Here is a 23,756-nt window from a genome sequence, read left to right as displayed (position 1 = left end):
CTGAGCCGAAGTCAGACGCTTAACCATTGAGCCACCCAGGCGTCCGTCTTTTCACTCTTGATAGTGTCCTTTGATGGAGTTTTGATGATGCCCCAATTTATCTTTTTTTTTTTTTCTTTTGTTGCCTGTGCTTTTGGTGTTATACTTAGGAAAAACCATTCCCCAATTCAAAGTCATGAAGATTTTTTCCTTTGTTTTCTTCTAAGAGTCTCACTGTTTTAGCTCTTAAATTTGTGTTGTTGATTCACTTTGAGTTAATTTTTGTATATGGTTAATGGGCCCAATTTCATTTCGTGTATGTATGGGTATCCAATTTTTTCAGCACCTTTTGTGCGTGGTTTTTTTGAGCACCTTTTATTGAAAAGACTGTACTTTCCCCTTTGAATGGTCTTAGCACCTTTGCAGAAAGTCAGTTGACCATGTATGTGAGGGTTTATTTCTGGACTCTATCTATTGGTGTATATGTGCTTCCTATGCAGGTGGCACACTTTTTGATTACTGTAGCTTTTGTAGTAATTTTGAAATTGAAAGATTGTAATAATTTCAAAATTGAAATTTGAAAGAACTTTTTTTTTTCTTCAAGATTGTTTTGGCTATTTGGGGTCCCTTGAAATTCCATATGAATTTTAGCATGAGTTTTTCTCTATCTGTAAAATATTCTGTTGTGATTTTAGTAAGGCTTACAAAGAATGTGCCTGTCACTTTGAGTATTATCATTATCTTAACAATATTAAGTCTTTCAATTCATGAACATGGGATATCTTTCCATTTATTTAGGTCTTCTTTAATATCTTTCAGCATTGTTTTATAGTTTTAATGTACAACATGTCTTTTGCCTCCTTGGTTAATTTACCTAAGTATTTCTTTCTATTTCATTATTTTAGTCGAGCAGCCAACATTACAATAATTCACATATCCTTATCAAGCAAGTATCACAACAATAACAATAATAGCTATTATTTTTAAACATCTGTCTTATGGTTGACACTGTTCTTTTTTTTTTTAAAGATTTTATTTGAGAGAGAGAATGAGATAGAGAGAGCATGAGAGGGGGGAGGGTCAGAGGGAGAAGCAGACTCCCTGCTCAGCAGGGAGCCTGATGCGGGACTCAATCCAGGGACCCCAGGATCATGACCTGAGCCGAAGGCAGTCGCTTAACCAACTGAGCCACCCAGGCGCCCCTGGTTGACTCTGTTCTAGGACATTTTTTAATTTGTCTCTCATCCTTACAAAACCTTCCCCATTTTATAGATGAAAAAATTGAGACTCAGAGATGAAATGACTTGCCAAAAGCCACAGTTAGTAAATGATAGCTTCAATATCTGCAGGCTCTTTTGCTGTACTATTCCAGCATCTTCAACTTTCGTTATCATGTCTTTCTTGCAGGATGACATGCACCTGGTGATACGAAAGCAGCTCTCTAGCACCATATTCAAATACAAACTCATTGGTATTATTGGTGCTGTCACCATGGCTGGCATCATGGCGGCAGACAGGTATGCATGGAAATTCTGACTTCCGTGGCACAAGGTCAGTTAATCAAGTTGCCACCTTACAAATAAAGTGTTACGTTGTGTAGACTTCATTATAATAGTACACATTAAGCCCATAATAAGTAAGCAAATGTTTGTTGCTACTTTTCCATTTTCCCTTCTTATCTTGACTCTATATACCACGTATAATTTTTACAGAATGTGATCTTAATCATCACAGTCTGATGGTTAAAAACTAAGGATTGCTAATAAATAAAGTAATGGAAATGTTTCCACAAAAGGGGAACCGTGAACATCCTGGGATGCATTTTTCTGCATTTGTGCCTCTCCCAGGCACTAGACATTACAGATTTCTCCATTGCGGTGGTATTGTCTGGGACATCATGTTTGATGAAAATAAGGCACCTGGTGATAGGAGCATAGAGTTGGGTCTTGATAAGATGTTGCCATTGCAAAATGACATTGGAGTTGAGTTTATGCTCCTTAGAGATAATTTGTTTGGAATTCCTGGGACCTCTGGAGACATTCTTAGAGTCGGCATTAATAATTCATGGAGGCTACATAATGTACTGGTTAAAAGTTCATTCTTTGGAGCTATACCACTTGAGAGCATTAAATGCTTAGAACAATGCCCGGTGCTTGCTCTTACGATTATTACTAATTTAGTGTGCCCTTTAAAAAAATTAGAGCCATTGTTTGCTCTAATCCACATTTTGTAAATAGTCCTCTGTGCCTTTGTGCACTTTTATCTCCACCCACATCCCAGGGATGGCAGGATTCATACACTTATTGCTAGTTCTTACAAAATTTTATAAAAGTGAAACTAAAATTCCTTATTTTTAGAAGTAGATCTTCAAATCTGACCCAAGGGAGAACAGACTTGAGCACTGAACAGTACACACAGGTGAGTTCTTGTAATGTCGTTGGGTATGTTTATGAATAACTGAGGAATTGCTTCTGGTCACTATCAGTTTACCAGAAAGAGTGCTTTTTTTTCCAAAATAATGTTTTCCTGGCTGGCATGAGTTACATTTATTTCTGTATTTGTCTAACCTCCTTAATTAAATTGTGAGTTCCTAGAGAGCAAGAAAAGAGAGCTATGTTTGTAGAATAGGAGATTGACTGGAGCATAGGGAAGAGTAAGCCTATAATTGGAGAGTTGGAGATAAAGCTAGTCCAGAGGTAGAAAAGGGAGGGCCTTGAATGTGAATCAAGACATTTCAATTTAATTTTTTACTTAGCGATAGTCTTTAAGGGTTTCTTAGCATAGACATGACTTAATCAAAGCTTTGCTTTAGAAAAATTAATCCAGGGGAGCCTGGGTGGCTCAGTTGATTAAGCGTCTGATTCTTGATTTTGGCTCAAGTCATTATCTCAGGGTCATGAGATCGAGCCCCACATTGGGCTCCGTGTTGGTATGGAGCCTATTTGAGATTCTTTCTCTCTCTCTCTTTCAAAATAAAATAAAATAAAATAAAAGTATTTGTAAAAAACAAAATTAATCCAGTTGTGTGTGTCTGATGGATTGGAGAAGAGATATTAGAAAGAGATGGGCTTGTCAGGAAGCTCAAGTAAACCTCAGGTGAGTGGTAGTAAGAGCTTTGGCAGTGAAATTGGAAGGAAAAATTTACTACTGAATGGATTGAACGGTGTTTAGGAAACGTTGGCAGCCCAATGGCTGAACCACTCTTTCTCTTTGGCTGCTCCAGGTGACCTCCTTGCTGCAGTTGGTTCATTCCTGCAGTGAGCAGTCTCCCCAGGCTTCTGCACTTTATTATGATGAATTTGCTAATCTTATCCAAGGGGGAAAGCTGGCTCCAAAAGCCCTGGTAAGTCCCAGTATCTTTTCTTAAAGCAGCAAAGCATGAGAACTGCTTTTTACTCCTATTCTTCAAGCCCTTCTGTCTGTTGCAGTGCAAAAATAGATCATCCTGTGAGCTCTCCCATATTCTAGCTGGGAAGGCTGTTCTGACTTGCCCTACTCCAGGCCTCACCTCTGAGGCCTCCTTCATATAATAACAATAATAATAGTAATGATGAGGATGATGATAATACTGTTGATGTTGATAGCCACTATGTATTCTCTGCCAGGCACTGTGTTAAGCATTTTTCATGTATTATGTGTTTTCTACTTCATAATAATGGGGTACGTAATATTGTTATTCTCTTCTTAGAAATGAGGAAACTGGGGGACGCCTGGGCGGCTCAGTCAGTTAAGCGGCTGCCTTCAGCTCAGGTCATGATCCTGCTCAGTGGGGAGTCTGCTTCCCCCCTTCCCCCCCTCTGCCCCTCCCCTGCTCGTGCTCGCTCTCTCACTCTGTTGCTCTCTCTCAAGTAAATAAATAAAATCTTAAAAAAAAAAGAAATGAGGAAACTAAGGCTTAGAAAGGGTAATAGTTTGTCTAGGGCTCTACAGCAAGTACACCCTTACCTATACAGCCTTTTTGTTTGTTTGTTTGTTTGTTTGCTTGCTTGCTTCCCGAAGGAATGGGTTGGGCAGACCATCTTCAATGATTTCCAGGATGCCTTTGTGGTGGATTTCTGTGTTTTTGCAGAAGGGTAAGTACTGTATACCCACTAACTTGATTGTACTGGTGAAGAAATTATGTCAATAGTTGGTACAGACATCAGAATGCTCTTGACCTCAGCTAAGTCTGGCCCAATCCCACAGCTTCTTTCCTCCCAACACCCAAAACCCCAGTTCCAGAATTCCTATAAGCTTCCACTTATTCTTTCTCTTTCTCATTTCTTCTCATAAGAGGGAAGATTGGTTTGTTCTACTGGTTTCCCGCATAGATGTGTATACCCTTGGGGCATCAAATTCTGGGTTCTCTCCACAGTGACTATCCATTTCCTGTGAAAGCTCTCTACGGACTAGAAGAATATAGTAGTCGCGATGGGATTGTCATCAACCTCCTGCCACTATTGTTCTCTCAGGACTTTGCAAAAGATGGGGGTAGAATGACTTCAAAGGAATCAGACCAAAAGTCAGTGTACTTTTCTCTTTTTTAAAACTTCTTTTGCTGTTTTGAGTGTGCATGGGGTATTCCACACTTCTTGCAGTTTGTTGAGAACTTGATGGAAAAGGGTTTCTGGGGCACCTGGGTGCCTTAGTCAGTTAAGCATCTGCCTTTGACTCAGGTCATGATCCCAGGGTCCTGGGATCGAGCCCCCCATCTGGCTCCCTGCTTGATGGGGAGCCTGCATCTCCCTCTCCCTCTGTCTCTCCCCCAGCTCATTCTCTCTCAAGTAAATAAATAAGATCTTTTCAAAGTGGGGGTGGTTTTCTCCTAAGACAGGTGGTATTTGGAGGGGTTAGCTAGAATGGGTCAGATTCCTTGTTTTTTCTTGGACCCTGTGGTTGGGGTTTGCATTGCCTAAGGACATCCAACAAGTATTCTGTGAGGCTGTTTTCATTTCTGTTCCTTTCTCCCTCCCATGAACATACTTGTCTGCCTCTGCCCCTCTCCTTCCCTCCTTCCATCTTATTTCTGTTTCTCTTAACTCATGGATATTCATTCTACACAGCCTCTGCCTTCCTCCAGGTTAGTTCATTTTATTTGCTGAGCATCCATTAAGTTCCTCGTCATGTATTCTTAAAAGTAGACATTTATTTTGGGTAAAACTCTTTAATTGTAAGGTTGGGTTTCCTATAAACATGGACTAATGTGCCTATAAAGTATTGTTTAGAAATGGATTTTTCCTTCCCAGATTGGTGTCTCCGTTGTGCCTGGCTCCCTATTTCCGGTTACTGAGACTTTGTGTGGAGAAACAACATAATGGAAACTTGGAGGAGATTGATGGTTTATTAGGTATAGGATGAAGTTATCAGATCCTTTCTTTGTAACCGTTCTTTGATAATGTTAGGGAAGGAAAAAAACAGTATATTGTGTGTGTGGGAAGGAATTTTCTAACTTCACAGAGTAGAATAGCAGTAGTAATGGAATTCCAAAGACAAAATAATAACATACAGATTTCTATCATGTTGACAAGTCAGTCATCATCATAGTTCCTTGTTGCTTTCTGGTCCTCACATCTAGTTTTGCAAAGACTTCTTAATTATATGTAATGATTACTACGTGATATGGTGGTAATTTTGAGACAATCAAAGCTTGACCTTCAAATACAAGTTAAAGGGGAAAGTAAGTAGAAGGAGAGGTAGATAGCTCTAGGGGTAGCATCCAGGTTCTGTTGACTTGAAATAAAGGGAGTTAGAAATGTTTGTTCTTCTCTTTCAGATTGTCCTATATTCCTCACTGATTTGGATCCTGGAGAGAGGCTGGAGTCCATGTCTGTTAAAGAGCATTCATTCATGTGTTCACTCATATTTCTTACTCTTAACTGGTTCCGAGAGGTAAGCAGAGTTACTAGGACATTTCACCTGTTGTCTGTAGTTCTTGTTGAAAGGAAACTATTTCCTCGTACTCCTGGGACTCTCTAAAAAGTCTCCACTAAGCACTAACCGCTGTGAGCTTCTCCAGCTGTTATGTCCCACTTCTTCCCAATTATATGACCTTTTGATATAGCCAAATCAAAATACTTAGACTTCACTTAAATGTTGTTCATGCTTTACTCCTTCAAGCCTTTTTGTTGTATTCTTCCTTTTGCCTGGAATAAACTCACCTTCTCCACTTTGAAGATACAGTTCAGCCTTGCATAGGTATTCACTTAATGTTTCAATTCAGTGAGATCAAGTGAGTGATGGTTTTCCCCTTCCTTTGGAATATATTGTGCTTAATGAAATGCACAATAATGATACGTGATGAAAATGACATTTTCTTACACTTATATCTCACTTCCTTTCTCATGCATATTATTTCTGAGAATGTTTGCTTAAATCATCTCTTCTTATCTTCACAATTATATTCTGATGTAGGCAGGACAGGTATTATCCTTGTTTTATACCATTCAGTGGGAGAAACAGCACAAAATCAGTAAATATAATCAAGCACTTACATTGTGCAAAATGCAGGGCTTCTTTCTTTATTTACAGTATTTAATCCATATAACAACTGCATTCTCATTTTATAGTTGTCTCATTTTATAGTTGAAGAAGTAGAAACTCAGAAAGGCTAATAATGACTTGGCCAGGGTCACACAGCTAGTAAGTAGCAGAATAGGACTTGTTTCATCAAAGTGTGTGCTTTCTAGTCACTGTGCTATTCTACTTGTTACTTAACTAGAAATCAGTAGAACTACGATTAAAAGTCAGATCTCCTATATTGGCCCAGGGCTTTTTTTCTTCCTCTATAGTACCTTGCTGAGAACACCTTTACATTACAGATTAACTCACAGATCCTGCGACTGAATGGCATTGAAATTGGAACCATTTGAAGTCTGAGAATATAATTTGTACTTTTCCAGGTTGTAAATGCCTTCTGCCAGCAAACGTCACCTGAGATGAAGGGGAAGGTGCTCACCCGGTTAAAGCATGTTGTGGAGCTTCAGAGGATCCTGGAAAAATACTTGGCAGGTAAGGAGTGTCTTATGGTACCTTTGCCAGGGTGGCAGGGAGGAGATAAAGAACTTTACTTTTAAGCCAAGCTCACTGATAGCCATCCCCTACTCATCTGGGATAAGAAAATGTTTGCTCAACAAAACAAAACAAAACAAAAAAACATCCATTTTCCTCCCATTGTTACCTTCAAGAAATCTTGCTGCTTAAGAAAATTAAAAATGGGGCGCCTGGGTGGCTCAGTTGGTTAAGCGACTGCCTTCAGCTCAGGTCATGATCCCAGGGTCCTAGGATCGAGCCCCACATCGGGCTCCCTGCTCTGTGGGAAGCCTGCTTCTCCCTCTCCCACTCCCCCTGCTTGTGTTCCCTCTCTTGCTGTGTCTCTCTCTGTCAAATAAATAAATAAAATCTTTAAAAAAAAAAAAAAAAAAAAGAAAAAGAAAATTAAAAATGGAAAGCATTGGTTGGGCTTTTGTAAAGTAACTTTTCTTCTTTAGAAGTCAAACTTTCAGTGTCCTTTGCTTTCCTGAATATAGTTATGAACCAGGATTAAAGCTGACAGGTCTCTTAATACCTTCTGACTATTAAATAAACTTGTTTTAAAGTGCTAGGTAGATTCTCTGGGGAAAACATAGAGCCTCCCTCAGGCCCTCATCTAAGTAATTGTGTATAAAACAAAGTACTGTGTGACCAAATATTAATATCTTTAGATTTGAAATAAGGGTTAGTTTATTTTTAGTCCTTACCTGCTTGGATATTTTTTTATATCATTATTTAGAATGATTTTATCTTAATTGGTCATAATCATTTAATATGATATTCCTGTAAGTCATCTCTGATCATTTTGCTATGCCAAAACAATTCATGTCAGGTAACTTGAATGTATCTTACAGACATTCAGCCATACTTGGTAGTTCTGAAAATTAATTTTTAGCCAATCAGGTGATGTGTTCTAACAGTGATATGTGGTTGGTATATATTGAGCTTCTGTCTCCTCTCTTTTCCAGTCACCCCAGACTATGTTCCTCCCCTTGCAAACTTTGACTTGGAAACTTTAGATGTAACACCTCCTACTACTGCTGCTATTTCAGCAAAAATCAGAAAACAAGGAAAGATAGGTATGTTCTCTTCTTCTGTGTCTCCATAGGAGCAACACTGAAATAATATAAGAGGTCATATGCAGGGCGCCTGGGTGGCTCAGTTGGTTAAGGGACTGCCTTCGGCTCAGGTCATGATCCTGGAGTCCCAGAATCGAGTCCCGCATCAGGCTCCCTGCTCGGCAGGGAGTCTGCTTCTCCCTCTGACCCTCCCCCTCTCATGTGATCTCTCTCTCATTCTCTCTCTGTCAAATAAATAAATTTAAAAATCCTTAAAAAAAAAAAGACTGGGGTGCCTGGGTGGCTCAGCCGTTTAGCGTCTGCCTTCGGCTCAGGTCATTATCCCAGGGTCCTGGGATCAAGCCCCGCATCGGGCTCGTTGCTCAGCAGGGAAGCCTGCTTCTCCCTCTCCCACTCCCCCTGCTTGTGTTCCCTCTCTCGCTGTCTCTCTCTCTCTGTCAAAAAATAAATAAAAATTAAAAAAAAAGAGGTCATATGCACCAAGGCATCAGTAACTGGAGAGATGATGTCATTGAACTCTTTCTTTGGCAAGGTTATAAATGAATGTAGGGTTATAAAATTACCTCCTCTACCCCTCGGTAGTCTTCATCAGGTTGTTTTCTGAAGGCAGTGATATTTAACAAACATGATTATTGATTACTTGAGGCACTTTTCTGTTTTGAAACAAAAGGAGGAAGGAAACAGAAAGCAGATGGCAGCAAAACATCCTCGCCTGACACACTTTCAAAGGAGGATAGTTCAGAATGTGACCCTACACCATCTAATAGAAGCAAGCTGGAAAAGGTACTGGAATGATGGGTTTCCATGAAGATTGTGTGACAGCCCAGTAAGATTAACAGGGGATCAGCATCATACTCTGCATTTTACAGAGAGAAAAATTAGAGAAGAGAGAGGCAAACAAACTCTCCTCCGCTTTGGGGCGATTCTCACAGTAGCAGAGTTAGGGTTAGATTCTAAGTCCTTATCACTAGCACACACTGTTTTTTCTAGTCATTTTCTTGAATGTGTCACTCCCTTTTTTATATCCCAGCAGTACTTTGAATTCTCTCTTGTAGCATTAACAAATTTTGTTTTAGGACCTAGTTTTAGATGTACTGCTTTTAGCCTCTTTCCCCCTCTGATCCCAGATTATCAACTTCTCAATGAAGTGAGATAGCATGAAATGCTTTGGACAGTTTCTGATAATCAGTAAACAGTAGTTCCTTTTTCCTGTAAGTCTACCAATCACAGAATAGGTTATATGTTTGTGAAATTGCCTAAATCACATGAATCCCAATTATTTCTGTTTTTTGGCTACTACTTATTGTGTATTATGTATAGCTCCTGTAATCGCCTAAAAACCCAAGATTGGTAGTAATATTTACATTTAATAGGTAAGGAAACTAAGACCCAGAAAGGGTAAGTGACTTGCCCAAGGTCACACAGTTAATAAGGCTTGAGCAAGGGTTTGAAGCCAGACCTGTTTTGTGCCACAGCTCATTGTTTTCTCTACCATGCCATAACAGCTTGGTTTGTCTAGTAGTTCATACTTAAGTGGAAACCAACCAAGGGTCTTGATATGTGACCCATATCTCAATTTTAAATTAGGTGCTTTTGTCTCAGGAATATTTAGGGACTTAGGTGAAAGGAAGGCGGTGATTTGCTAAAAAAAAGTAACTTCTGCATAAAATGAATGCATAATTGTACTTTGAGGTCTTTCTGAAAAATCAGGTTAATATTGTCCTTATTATTCTGTTGGTTGCTGCTGCTTTCTCCCCAGGAGTTCAAAGGGAAAGAAGAAAAGACATCAGTGTCACTACAGAATTACCACGCTTTTTTCCGAGAACTGGACATTGAGGTCTTCTCTGTTATGCGTTGTGGGCTTGTGACCAAGTTCATCTTAGATACTGAAATGCACACTGAAGTAAGTCACAGAGCTGAGATCCTAGAATTGAATCTTGTTTCAGAAAATTTCTCAGCCCAGGGTGCCTGGGTGGCGCAGTTGGTTAAGCATCTGACTCTTGGTTTCAGCTTGGGTTGCAATCTCAGAGTCATGAAGTCAGCCCCAAGTCTGGCTCAGCACAGAGTCTGCTTGGGATTCGCTCTCCCTCTCTCCGCCCCTCCTACTCGTGCTTGCATGCTCTGTCTCTCTCTCTCTCTCTTGCTCTTGTTCTCAAATAAATAAGTCTTTGAAAAAAAAATTTCTCAGCTCTATTCTTATCGTAAAAAGAACACCATGGCATTAAGAGAAGGTGGACTCTGGCTTCCAGAGCTTTTATATATAGTGAAAGTAATGATAAATAATCATCCTCATCATCTTTTTTTTTTAAGGTAAGCAACCTATTTATTTATTCATTTATTTATTATTAAAGTAAGTTCCAGGCCCAACATGGGGCTTGAACTCATGACCTTAAGATCAAGAGTCACATGCTTGGGATGCCTGGGTTGCTCAGTCGGTTAAGCATGTGACTTCAGCTCAGGTCATGATTCCGGGGTCCTGGGATTGAGCCCCATGTCGGGGCTCCCCGCTCAGCGGAGCGTCTACTTTTCCCTCTCCCAGTCATGCTCTGTCTCTCTCTTTCGAATAAATAAATAAAATCTTAAAAAAAAAAAAAAAGTCACACGGTCTACTGACTGAGCCACCCAGGTGCCCCCATCATCATCTCGATGTTTAAATAAATATAATTTTTTTACAATGTATTAGACATTATGAAAGATCATGCTAATGATATGATCCTTATTTTAGTTTACTACTAATAACTATTTAGATTACTCTTGTAGAGCAGCACTGTTCTGGTTTATAGAGGTTAATGCTGTTTTCGCTGTTTCATGATGTTTGTTTAGCATCCATCAGATGTTTATCCAGGCCTTTTTTATGTGTTACACTAATCTAGACATTGGCAGTACACTAGTGCATACAGCATGATGCTAGCCTTCAAATAGCTCATAATCTAATAAAGGAAGCAGACATAACTAGCAGTATGTGCTATATCGAAGGTCTGAACCAAGTACCAGTGAAACTCTGAGGAGAGAATGGTATTTATAATGAAACTGGAAGTAGAGCACATTTTCACAGAAGAGGTAACTTTTGATAAGGGATTTCACCAGAGTAGTTTCTTCAGGTTAAAAAAAAAGAGAGAGGGGCGCTGGATGGCTCAGTCATTAGAGCATGCAACTCTGGATCTCCTGGTCCTGAGTTCAAGCCCGACTTTGGGCCTAGAGCTTATTTTAAAATAAATAAATAAAAAGGTAAAAATTAAAAAGAAATATCATGGAATTTACTATAAATTTTTTTATAAGAATGTAAGCTCCTTCACAGTAAAGATAGTATCTACCCTTCCACCCTACCCCAATCTTTCTACATCAGCTTGGAGATTCTCCATAAATGTTTATTGTGTAAACAGTTTGAAATGAGATTGCATTTGGCTCATTCTGCTTCTGGTAGTGTTACACCTTTTTAGGGACCCAGCATGGAGTTAATAGTAGCAAAACATTAAAGGAAAGAATATATGAAAGGATTATTTAATGAACAGAGAAAAGCAAAATTCCCTTGAATTAGTCCTTTTTTATCCTAGGGTACTTAGGAAGTGCACCTCAAGTCCACAGCTGGAAGGATACACAGAGACATTTACTTCTAGAGAAAAAGTATGTCTTGGGATGCCTGGCTGGCTCAGTCGCTTAAGCGTTAAGCATCTGCCTTCGGCTCGGGTCATGATCCCAGGGTCCTTGCTCAGCGGGAAGCCTGCTTCTCCCTCTGCCCCTCCCCCTGCTTGTGCTCTTTCTCTCTCTCTCTGACAAATAAACAAAATCTTTAAAAAAAAAAGAAAGAAAAGTATGTTTTCTAAAACTATACTCACTTGGATTCCTATTTTAATAATTTGAAATTCGTTTTACTTTGGGAGTGCTTGACTTTTTGATTTGTTGACAGAGCACAACAGCCATTTATATGAGGTGGGGAAATTTCCCCCTTTTTTGGGAATGGTCAGATTCTTCACCCACTGGGAAGAGTAAACCTGAAATGTGCTCCTTCAAAAAGATAGCGAGGACATGCTTGGAATTATCCTTTCTTTCCTCCTTGTGACAGGCTACGGAAATTGTGCAACTTCAGCCTCCTGAGCTGCTTTTCTTGCTGGAAGATCTCTCCCAGAAACTGGAGAATATGCTGACACCCTCTGTTGCCAGGAGAATCCCCTTCCTCAAGGTTAGTATAGGCAGAAGCACAAGCCCTGGCCTTAATGAATTTGGAAACCAGGAGGTCTTAATGAATAAGTTACCACTTTCTCTGGCATTATGTTTGAGTCACTGGGTAGCATGGTGGCAGCCTCATTTCTAGAGCCCATTCACCTTGCTTTAGAAAGGAACTCTGAAACAGAGAAACAAAAAAAGCCACCCCAAACAGGATGTATATTTCTAAATGCCCTGAGCATTCCTGAATCCTGTTCTTAATTTGGGTTTTGCTTTTAAAAGCCTTCCAGGGCGCCTGGGTGGCTCAGTTGGTTGGGCGACTGCCTTCAGCTCAGGTCATGATCCTGGAGTCCCCGGATCGAGTCCCGCATCGGGCTCCCTGCTCGGCAGGGAGTCTGCTTCACCCTCTGACCCTCCCCACTCTCATGCTCTCTCTATCTCATTCTCTCTCTCAAATAAATAAATAAAATCTTTAAAAAAAAAAAAAAAAAAAAAGCCTTCCAAACTGAACCCGTGCCCAAGCCTCAGTGTAGTAGTAGTTGGCTATCTAGAGAAGGCCAGAACCTCATATGTGTATATAATGTACAAATGTGCATGTAGCATCTGGTGAAGCAGTGGAATGATGCTAACAACAGAACGTGGAAGTTTTAGGTGTAAACATTTAAACATTAATATATCCAGTTGTTTGATTTTTTTTTTGTACTCACTATTTGCTCGATGTTTTTATCAGCCTGAATGATTTCTATTTTTGTGTGCGCTTTATCTCATTAGTAATTATGGGTCTATACTTCTCAGTCAAACACTTTGTACTCTATAAAAGCCAGTCTCTTGGTAATTTGAAGACGGGGCAAGATCCCTCTGTCAGAATAGAGTTTTAGGCAAGCAACCAATTTCTTCTGTCAACTCCTGCCTTGTGACCCAGGTCTGACTAAACTCCTTAACAAATTCTGTTTCAGAGAAGCTATACAGCGGTTTCTTCCCCCAGTAACTCTGAATTTATTATAGAGTAAAGGAAACCGGAATATTGGATTCTCACATCTCCATCAGAGATCTGCCCAAGAAATTGCTCATAGTATTGTTCAACTGCTAGCTCCAATGTGTAACCATCTGGAGAACATTCACAACTATTTTCAGGTCAGCAGCCTATCTTATATAGAAATTTAGAAATTACTGGGATGCCTAGGTGGCTTAGTTGGTTGAGTGTCTGGCTCTTGGTTTCGGCTCAGGTCATGATCTCATGGGTCCTGGGATTGGCCTGCATAGGGTTCTGCGCTCGGTAGGGAATCTGCTTGAAGAATCTGTCCCTCTGCCCTCCCCCAACTCTCATGCGTATGTGTGCTCTCTCTTTCTCAAATGGGTAAATAAATCTTTAAAAAAAAAAAAAAATTTAGAAATTACTAAGTGAATAAGAGATTTCATTTTTGGCTGAGAAATATTGAAGGAAAAGTGAGGGCAATTGCTGAAACAACTGTCCTAAAAGCATTTTTCCTTTTTAGTGCTTAGCTGCTGAGGACCATGGTGTAGTTGATGGCCCAAGAATGAAAGTTCAGGAGTACCACATAATGTCTTCATGCTATCAGAGGCTACTGCAGATTTTTCATGGGCTTTTTGCTTGGTGAGTAAGTGGCAGATGTGGTAGGTAGAAATAATCAAGTATGCACTTGCTTTTATTTGGCAGTCACCAAGGCACTGAGGTAAAGAAGAAGGAAAAGGCTCCGAAAGTCTTATGTAAATGTGGTACTTGTTCTTTTTGAAGTGTTCTTGTCTGCATCATTTTGTTTGATGTTGTACCCTCTGTGTCTTACATGGCAATGATTTTAACTTTTTTGAAAATTAGGTGACTTGATATTGGCTAACCTGTAACAGATCGGGCCATCTGATTCTTAACCGGGTTTCCGTGGCAGCCTGTCCATAATAACACTGGAGAGACTGTTACTTAAGAAATTGTTACTGTGGGGCGCCTGGGTGGCTCAGTTGGTTAAGCGTCTGCCTTCGGCTCAGGTCATGATCCTGGAGTCCCGGGATCGAGTCCTGCATCGGGCTCTCTGCTCAGCAGGGGGTCTGCTTCTCCCTCTGCCCTCTTCCTTCTCGTGCTCTCTGTCTCTCATTCTCTCTCTCTCAAATAAATAAATAAAATCTTTTAAAAAAAAAAAAAAGAAAAGAAATTGTTACTGGGGCACCTGACTGGCTCTTGATCTCAGGGTTGTGAGTTGGAGCCCCACACTAGGTGTAGAGATTACTTAAAAATAAAATCTTTTAAAAATGTTGTTAACTGAACAACTTGTAGATAAATTTCAGATTATATGTTAAAGAGCTGAATACATTTTGAGCTGGGGTATTTTGAGATACTTTGTGGAAGCAATGGGATTTCATAGGGCCCTGAAGGATAGATGGCATTTTGGGAGGTAGAGGAAGGGTCGGGAAGGCGTGGCATAGGTGAAAGTAGAAATGAGGGAGATGTGTCCTTTAAATGCTTTTGTTCTTCAAGGCTGGGCTTTGGCTCCTCTCTTTATGCAGGTTTTCTGGGCAGTCTCACCCAAGCTTAAATTTGTGCTGAAATTTATGTTCTGAGTTACAGGCATTTATATCCAACTGCCTACTCAACACTTCCTTAGATATGTCATTGACACCTCAGACACATCCCATCCAAAATGGAATGTATCACCCTCACCACAGCTCCTTCAGCTTTGCCAGGCTATGTAAATGGTACCACCAGTGTCTGAGCCAGAAACCAGCAGTTGTTCTTTGTCCCTTTCTCTACCCACTACCTTTTCTCTCTCCCACATCAGATCCCCAAATCCTGTTAATTTTATCTTTTAAATAACATCTAAGTAGCCATCTGTTGCTCTCCTGCTGCACTGCTTTGAGACTCCCATCATCTCACCTGGATGAGATTAGTTTCACAGTTGGTCTCTGCCTCCAGTTACCTCCCTCAGTCCCTTCTTCACATAGTAGTCAGTGGTCTTCCCATTGCAAACCCAATCTTATCCTGTCCCAACTTTGGTTCTGGTTGTCCTTAGATTTTTCTTGAGTTCAGTCTTTTCCCTAGCTTCTAAGGCCTTTTATTATCTGGCTCCTGCTCTTCCACTCATCTTATATTATGCCCTCCAACTATATGCTGAATTACTTTCAGTACCCTTTACTGCTTTCACCTGGAAGACTTCACACATAGTCATTCTTCTACCTGGATCCCCACCCTCCTTGATCACCAGTCTTTTCTTTTTAAATTTTTTATTGTTATGTTAATCACCGTACATTACATCATTAGTTTTTGATGTTCCATGATTCATTGTTTGTGCATTACACCCAGTGCTCCATGCAGAATGTGCCCTCCTCAATACCCACCACCAGGCTAACCCATCCTCCCACCCCCCTCCCCTCTAGAACCCTCAGTTTGTTTTTCAGAGTCCATCGTCTCTCATGGTTCATCTCCCCCTCCGATTTCCGCCCCCTCATTCTTCCCCTCCTGCTATCTTCTTCTTTTTTTTTTCTTAACATATATTGCATTATTTGTTTCAGAGGTACAGATCTGTGATTCAACAGTCTTGCACAATTCACAGCGCTCACCATAGCACTCACCTCCCCAGTGTCTATCACCCAGCCATCCCATCCCTCCCACCCCACCCCCCACTCCAGCAACCCTCAGTTTGTTTCCTGAGATTAAGAATTCCTCATATCAGTGAGGTCATATGATACATGTCTTTCTCTGATTGACTTATTTCGCTCAGCATAACACCCTCCAGTTCCAACCACGTCATTGCAAATGGCAAGATCTCATTCCTTTTGATGGCTGCATAATATTCCATTGTATATATATATATACCACATCTTCTTTATCCATTCATCTGTCGATAGACATCTTGGCTCTTTCCACAGTTTGGCTATTGTGGACATTGCTGCTATAAACATCGGGGTGCACGTACCCCTTCGGATCACTACATTTGTATCTTTGGGGTAAATACCCAGTAGTGCAATTGCTGGATCGTATGGTAGCTCTATTTTGAACTTTTTGAGGAACCACCATACTGTTTTCCAGAGTGGTTGCACCAGCTTGCATTCCCACCAACAGTGTAGGAGGGTTCCCCTTTCTCTGCATCCCCGCCAACATCTGTCGTTTCCTGACTTGTTAATTTTAGCCATTCTGACTTCACCAGTCTTTTCTAACTCATCTCTGACATCTGGATTTAAACTTTAGTTCCTCAGGGGCATCTTCTCTGACCCCTAGGGCAGGTAAGCCTCCTCCTTTCTGCCTCTCTAACTCCCAGTTTTCTCCTAATACTCTAGTATCCTCTTAGGATAAGACTTACCACATTTTATTGCAGTTACTTGTTCATCTATCTTCCTTTCTAGACCATGAGCTTCATGGGAGCTGAAACCAATCATTGTATCCCCAGTCCTTAAAAACAGTGCCTGACAAAAGATTTGATCAGGATCTTTTAAAGATCAAGGAGATATACAGATGGCAAATAAATACATGCAAAGATGTTCAATAATATTAGTTATTAAGGAATTCCAAGTTAAAATTACAGCATGGCTAAATGATGAAGACTTACCTTACCATATTGGTGAGAACATGGAACACCTGGAACTCTCACATGCTGCTGATGGAAGTGTAAAATTGTGCATCCACTTTTGAAACAGTTTAGCAGTTCCTTAAAAAGTTAGACATACACCTGGCATACAACACAGCCATTCTACTCCTAGGTATTTACTCAAGAGAAATGAAAGCATATGTCTATACAAAATCTTGTGCATGAATGTTTATAGCAGCTTTGTTTGTAATAGCCCCAAACTAGAAACAAATGTCCATCAACTGGTAAATGGATAAACAAATTTTCATATGGTGGAATACTACATACAACAACATGGATGAAGAAAAAAATTATACTGGATAGAAAGCAAGACCATGAGTTCGTAGCATTTGATTCCATTTATATAGAACCCTAGGAAAAAGCATATAATCTCTTAGTGATGAAAACAGATCAGTGGTTGCCTACCATTGGGTAGAAGGATGGAATGAAAGATGGATTTCAAAGGAATATAAGGAAGCTCCTGGGGGTAATGGATATGTTCATTATTTTCATAGCAGTGATGGTTTCATGGGTTTATATATGTCACCTGATCAATGTTTCAAATACATGCAGTTCATTGTATGTCACTTTGTATCTCAAAGCTTTTCCCCCCACAAAACCTGACCTATTATAGGCCCTCAGAATTCATTTATTGAAAGGCAGAAGGACTACCACTGGTGATGTAGAGATACTTTTATAAGAGTAGAAAATCTAGGGGCTCAGATCGTGCTGGGCCTTGAAGGTCAGAAGAGTTTGAATGTTGTACAGAAAAGCAATTCTGGCATTTTATGATCAGAGGCAAGGTTTAATGAAATCAATTAGGAAAATCCTTTTGGCAGCAGTGTGCAGGACAGATTGGAAAGGGGTACAGAAAGACCAGTCAAAAGGTGTCTCAGTGATCTGCATATGTGATGATGATAAGGACCTGGCTTAGAGTGACGGCCTGAGCTTGGGAAGGAGGGAACAGTAGGAAAGATAATCTGAAGAGAGAATTGTCAAGACTTACAGAAGGAGTAAGTTTTTTATTGAGGACCTTTTATGGAATCGATACTGATTTAACAATTGACGAAGTTATTTCTGGTTTTTCTGGGGAGGAAGGCTGAGACTTCTCTAAAATGTAGCAAATGAAGGAGAGCTTTTTTCCCTGAAAATAAACCTAAGAGGACTGTTAGGTCCTTTAGGTAAGACTGTTTTAGGTGCCCTTCACCTTGTAGTGTGAGACTCAGAGCTGACTGAATTGGGTACCTGGGTACTTCCAGTGCTCTAGTTCTGCTTTTCCTCCATTGACTTACTGATGTTATAGCCTGGAGGCCAGGATCCTCAAATGCTGTTTAAGCAATCTTCCTAAAACTGAGCTCAACCATCTTACCTTGAATTTCCCTTAGGAGTGGGTTTTTACAGCCTGAAAATCATAATTTACTGTATTCAGCCCTTGAGGTCCTTACCAACCGACTGAAGCAAGGAGAGCCCGACCAGTCCTTGGAGGAATTGCTCAGGTAGGTCAGACTACATATCCCAGAGTGTTGTCCCAAAAACTAAAACAGGATTAGCAAGGTTTCTTGGAAATCACTTGGGTGTCCTCTCAGTAGTTGTGAGGGAAACTGATGTTTTCAGCTACTTTTCCTCAGTCATATGAGCTTTTTCATCTGTGTATTCAGATAAATCCTGAAACATTAGAAACCGTTGAAAAAATCCTACTAAATCTTTGGTATCCTGCATCCTGTAAAGTTGGCCTTTTTGGGTAATGATGTCGAAAACACTAGTGACCTGTAGTCAACTCTTGATTTTCCAGAAATCTACTCAGTCTCTCCGTAGGGTCAGGTAATTAGGTAGCAGTAGTTACCACTGATTTCCTCCCAGTCTTGAAAGAAGAGGAGCCTAGGCTGAGGGCAAGGCAGTGGAAGAGGGAGGTGAAAAGGAGATCTAAGAGGCATGGTTCCCAGCTTCTTATCCCAGCTTCAACCAGAGTAATTTTGTCTTTCACCTCCTCTACATTGTCTCTGGATCTGCAATTAATGCTTATCATCCCTGCCTATAGGGCAAGACCTTACTTCATTTTAAATATAGTGCTTTTAAATTTGTTTGACCTCCTTCCCACAATCAATCAGGAGAGTACACTCTAGTTTTATTTCAACTACAGTTTTGGATTAATTTTGACTCCCCATCTCCCATTATTTCAGTGCATTGAAAGCTGACCATATATATATGGTACACTTATTAAAAGCTCTGCTTTCTCTGTCTTATAGTTTCCTTTCACTTTCCCTGTAAACCTAGAATTGAAACTTTATTCTCATTGTGTTGCCTTAGGCTTTAAGAGCAAATAATTTGTCCAGGGTTGCTCATGTAAGCATGGCGTAAACTCCTCTTTGGGTATCTTGGTGTACATGACCCCTTCCAAGCCAGCATTCCAGGCCCTGGGCTCTCTTCCGCCCTGGCTTTCTTCATAAAGGCTAAAGGTTCTCTATCAGGGTCTTGATAGAAGGTGGCCACAAAAGCACCTGAAAATGAGAAGGATTCTGATTAGACCAATAAATATGCAAGTCAACTTGGACAATTCATGAATTTAGACATATCTGTAACACTTGTCATATCTTTTTTATTCTTTCTTGTCTCCCTTACAGCCAGAGCTTCAATTACTTGCAGAATTTCTCTCACAGCATTCCCAGTTTCCAGTGTGCTCTTTATCTCATCAGACTTTTGATGGTCATTTTGGAGAAATCTACAGCTCCTACTCAGAACAAAGAAAAAATTGGTGATGGGCCCAGATCCTCTTTTTTTTCTTCATGAATAGGATTAATAACTAACTCAAACTTACAAACTTAGGGCATCCTAGGACCCTGTATATTTTACATGTGAAACCCCCCATAAGAGTGGATGTGCCCTCTTGCCATATCAAGAAGGACATTTTCCCAGAAGGAGATATGACTGATTTCTGCTGATACTGCTTAGTCTGAGTTTGGTTAGTTCAGTTGGCTAGCTGATTTTCTGTTTGGCTTCTGTTTATTCGTGCCCTTTTTTTTTTTTTTTCCTTGTAAATTATCTGAGACATTTGACAAAAAGAGATACAAACTGCTAGGTTAATAAAATGGGAGAAAGGAGAAATCAAGATTTGATTAAGTGTAAAGAAAGGCTGGGCCCCATTCCTGATCCTTTTTTTTTTTTTTTTAAGATTTTATTTATTTATTTGAGAGAGACACAGAAATAGGGAGAGAAAGCATGAACTGGGAGGAGAGGGAGAAGCAGGCTTCTTGCTGAGCAGTGAGCCCAATGCAGGGCTTGATCCCAGGGCCCCAGGATCATGACCTGAGCCGAAGGCAAACGCTTAACCGACTGAGCCACCCGGGCGCCCCTCCTGATCTTTTTCTTTAACTATTTTTTGTCATAGCTCTTTGAATGCAACTAATTATATATTCTAATTGGCAGCACACACAGGAAGCAAGAGGAAAATGCAAAACAAGCCTTTTATTATTTATTGTTGATTAAAAGGGGAGGGTTTTGTGGGAATCTTTAAGGTGGGCATGGCTTATTGATCTGCCCAGGAGGAACAAGATTGGTTGTCCTACTGCCCAGCAGTGTGTGTCTTTTGAGTTCATGTTTGTGTATGTGTCAGGGCAGGGTGAGATGGTGGGATGCATTGGGTCCTAGACAAACGGGTTTATTTCTGGTCGAAGGACCAGTAGAGCAGGAACCCATGGTAGCTTTTTCCAAATTGTCAGACTAGGAACTTCAGAGTAAATATTAAAAAAAAAAAAAACAATCCTTTTGATCATTAATCATCCCCCAAAAACCTGAAAAACAAGAGTATAGTCAATTTTCCATGCATGAGGGGTGCCTGGGTGGCTCAGTCGGTTAAGCGGCTGCCTTTGGCTCAGGTCATGATCCCAGGGTCCTGGGATAGAGCCCCACATCAGGCTCCCTGCTCAGCGGGAAGTCTGCTTCTCCCTCTCTTACTCCCCCTGCTTGTGTTCCTGCTCTCGCTATCTCTCTCTCTTAAATAAATAAAATCTTTAAAAAAAAATTTTTTTTTTTCCATGCATGAGGGTGTTTGTCTTGCTTCTCCATCAGCTTCGTTGGCCAAACAGTTCCTCTGTCGGGTGTGGCCAAGTGGGGAGAAAGAGAAGAGTAGCATCCCTACTGAACAGCTCCAAACTTTGCTCAGGTGAGAGGCTTGGTTTCTTTCCATGAGCCAAATAGTCCATTTTGCCATTGTTGGGATCTCTTGCCAGGTGCCTAGGAACCCAGGTGCCCCACTGGTTCTTTTTTATACTGTCAGCTAGTTCCTGACTACCTGGAGGAAATGGAGGAGTCTGCTGTTGTATTTTGCCTTGTTAATCAGAGTTAGGTAATAATTTGTTGCCTACTATATCCAAGACTCATCCATCACTTCCAAAGTGTCTAACTATTTCCAATTGAAACATCATTTCCTTTATCTCCTGATAATTACCTGGAATCTTCATTTGATTAAAAATAAATGCTCGTAGGGGTGCCTGGGTGACTCAGTAGGTTAAGCATCTGCCTTAGGCTCAGGTCATGATCCTGGGGTCCTGGGATCGAGCCCTTCGTAGGGCTCCCTGCTCAGCTGGAAGTCTCCTCCTCTCCCTCTGCTCCTTCCCCTGCTCGTGCTCTCTCAAATAAATAAAATCTTTAAAAAAAAATTAATAGGGGCGCCTGGGTGGCTCAATCGTTAAGCGTCTACCTTCGGCTCAGGTCATGATCCCAGGGTCCTGGGATCGAGCCCCGCATTGGGCTCCCTGCTCTGCGGGAAGCCTGCTTCTCCCTCTCCCACTCCCCCTGCTTGTGTTCCCTCTCTCGCTGTGTCTCTCTCTGTCAAATAAATATATAAAATCTTTTTAAAAAAATTTATAAACACTAGTAGTTGTTTTAAAGCTAAGTACCTGGTGGGATGACTGGGTGCTCAGTTGGTTAAGCAACCAACTCTTATTTTCTGCTCAGGTCATGATCTCAGGTTCATGAGATTGAGCCCTGTATCAGGCTCCACGCTCAGTGCAGCGTCTGCTTGGAATTCTCTTTTCCCTCTCCTTCTGCCCCTCCCCCTGCTTGCATGGGTGCACCCACACACGCTCTCTCTAAATAAATAAAATATTTAAATTTAATAAATAAATAAATAAAGCTAAGTACCTGGTAATATGTCAAGAAAGAAATCTTGATTTAGGAATTCTGGTAACGTGTGTTTATATTCCTGTGGCTCTCAATGCAGCATTTACCTGGAGCATACAAACAGTGTTCTGAAGGCCATAGAGGAGATTGCTGGGGTTGGTGTCCCAGAACTGATCAATTCTCCTAAAGATGCATCTTCTTCCACGTTCCCTACCCTGACCAGGTAAGGGAGTTCTCTCCTCCAGTTTTTTTCCCTAATTAGAATCACACTGTCCAATGTATGTGGTTTCCAAATAACTACCTTACCCTTCATTTAATTTTTGTTTTGTTTTGTTTTTATTATGCACTACATTAATACACTGCCTTACCTTCTAGAAGGGGTAGATGAGTATGACGGAGTTATTTTTCATCAGTCAGGAAAATGCTTCCTTAATCGATATTCTCCAAACCCTTTGACACATAGTAACGATTAACTCCAGAGACCCGCCTATCTCTTTGCATCAAACTCCACTGATATGGATAATAGGCAACCCTTTTTTCCTTGCCTCCGTTACTGAACCTGTGGATGTGCGCCGTGGCTACGCAAGGGATGACCAAGCACACGGCCATGATGCCGATCCCGGGCAGGATCTCGAACCACATCGCAGTGCGGTTGCCAGGGCCAAACCCTGCCTTCCTGGCCCGGTAAAGATGACCCGGCCTCGGCCCCCTTCCCAGTAGGCTCACCCTTCATTTAATTCTGATACAGATGGTAGGTACAGTCATTCATTCAACACATAGAATGTCTACTGTGCCTTTTTTTCAAGGGGCTCTCAGCCAACCCATGTGAAAGGACCTTAGTGAGGAATGAATTTTCAGTAGTCTTCAAAGACAATGAATATTTAGTCATCAAACATCTCATGTTAGTACTTTCATCCTTTAAAAGTGAGACTAATATTTTAACCACCTTTAGGATAAAGTGTTGTGTCTAATCATGTACATCTCAATGGGTTTTTTATCTCATACAAAGTTTATAAAGCACTTTCACATTCTTTATGTCATTCGATCCTTTCAATGATTCTTTGAGGTAGGTATTATTATCCCTGTTGTACTGATGAGGAAAATGAGCATTAGAGAGGGAACTTACTCAGACTTACACAGGCAGTATGGAATTAGGAACTTGAACTTGGATCTTTTTACCACTACCTCACAGCTCCTTCCATGCCACTACACGGTCTCCCTTCATAAAGTTAATTCCTTTATTTGACAGGCCATCTTCTTGGGCTCCTTTGTGAATCCTTTCCACTCCCCTATCCTTTAACAGTGGACCCTAGTGAAAGGAAGTTCTGAGAGGTGGGGGAAGGAAACGACTTTTGATTCCTTGACTTCTTCCTTGGAAGTTCTTTCTAACCCGTCGTTGTTGTGTGAGCATGCATGTTTTCCCCTCTTTAGGCACACCTTTGTCATTTTCTTCCGTGTGATGATGGCTGAACTAGAGAAGACAGTAAAGGGTCTTCAGGCTGGCACAGCAGCAGACTCACAACAGGTGGGTCAGATATTCCCACCACAAGAGGTAGACCTGGTTACTAGGAAGCTGCTGCATCTTCTATTTCTTGGGTCCAGGGTTTCTTCTAAACTACTTCCTTTGAGTTAGAGAGATCCAGGATTCTTTGTCAAAGAGTTCCTGGTTTAATTTCCTTTCCTTCCAGTTTGAGGGAGGATTGGGCTCTATACTTCCTGGCTACTGCCCAGAGGAAGGCTCAGACTGCTCCATAAGCAAGCCCTAGCTCTGGAAAAAATGTCTTTGGTCGCAGCCTCCCATGCCCGGCAGTTTGCTGCTCGTGCGCTGGCATGAGGT

At 40.9% G+C, this 23,756-nt stretch overlaps 2 protein-coding genes across 4 annotated transcripts in view; one reads left to right on the top strand and one right to left on the bottom strand.

Moving 5' to 3' along the window:
* Positions 1-23,756, top strand: part of FANCD2 (FA complementation group D2) — a 56,067-nt gene that overhangs the window by 24,311 nt on the left and 8,000 nt on the right. For all 3 annotated transcript variants that reach the window (XM_044916466.1, XM_021694897.1, XM_044916464.1), the window contains 19 exons: positions 1,387-1,496; positions 2,337-2,397; positions 3,203-3,322; positions 3,979-4,052; positions 4,334-4,480; positions 5,205-5,305; positions 5,732-5,847; positions 6,858-6,966; positions 7,956-8,066; positions 8,740-8,849; positions 9,826-9,969; positions 12,130-12,246; positions 13,236-13,364; positions 13,727-13,845; positions 18,187-18,297; positions 19,423-19,553; positions 20,867-20,960; positions 22,020-22,142; positions 23,351-23,444. In XM_044916466.1, coding sequence (XP_044772401.1) covers positions 1,387-1,496; positions 2,337-2,397; positions 3,203-3,322; positions 3,979-4,052; positions 4,334-4,480; positions 5,205-5,305; positions 5,732-5,847; positions 6,858-6,966; positions 7,956-8,066; positions 8,740-8,849; positions 9,826-9,969; positions 12,130-12,246; positions 13,236-13,364; positions 13,727-13,845; positions 18,187-18,297; positions 19,423-19,553; positions 20,867-20,960; positions 22,020-22,142; positions 23,351-23,444 — 2,121 coding nt within the window. The remainder of the gene's footprint in view (positions 1-1,386; positions 1,497-2,336; positions 2,398-3,202; positions 3,323-3,978; positions 4,053-4,333; positions 4,481-5,204; positions 5,306-5,731; positions 5,848-6,857; positions 6,967-7,955; positions 8,067-8,739; positions 8,850-9,825; positions 9,970-12,129; positions 12,247-13,235; positions 13,365-13,726; positions 13,846-18,186; positions 18,298-19,422; positions 19,554-20,866; positions 20,961-22,019; positions 22,143-23,350; positions 23,445-23,756) is intronic.
* On the bottom strand, positions 22,349-22,561 carry LOC110584754 (NADH dehydrogenase [ubiquinone] 1 alpha subcomplex subunit 1-like). The gene has a single exon (XM_044916468.1). It carries the CDS (start codon positions 22,559-22,561, stop codon positions 22,349-22,351), a length of 213 nt encoding a protein of 70 aa, XP_044772403.1.

This window comes from Neomonachus schauinslandi, chromosome 1 (assembly GCF_002201575.2).
Source record: "Neomonachus schauinslandi chromosome 1, ASM220157v2, whole genome shotgun sequence".
Taxonomy (NCBI): Eukaryota; Metazoa; Chordata; class Mammalia; order Carnivora; family Phocidae; genus Neomonachus; species Neomonachus schauinslandi.
Note: the sequence above shows the minus strand (reverse complement) of the source record. Positions and strands in the feature narration are given on the sequence as shown.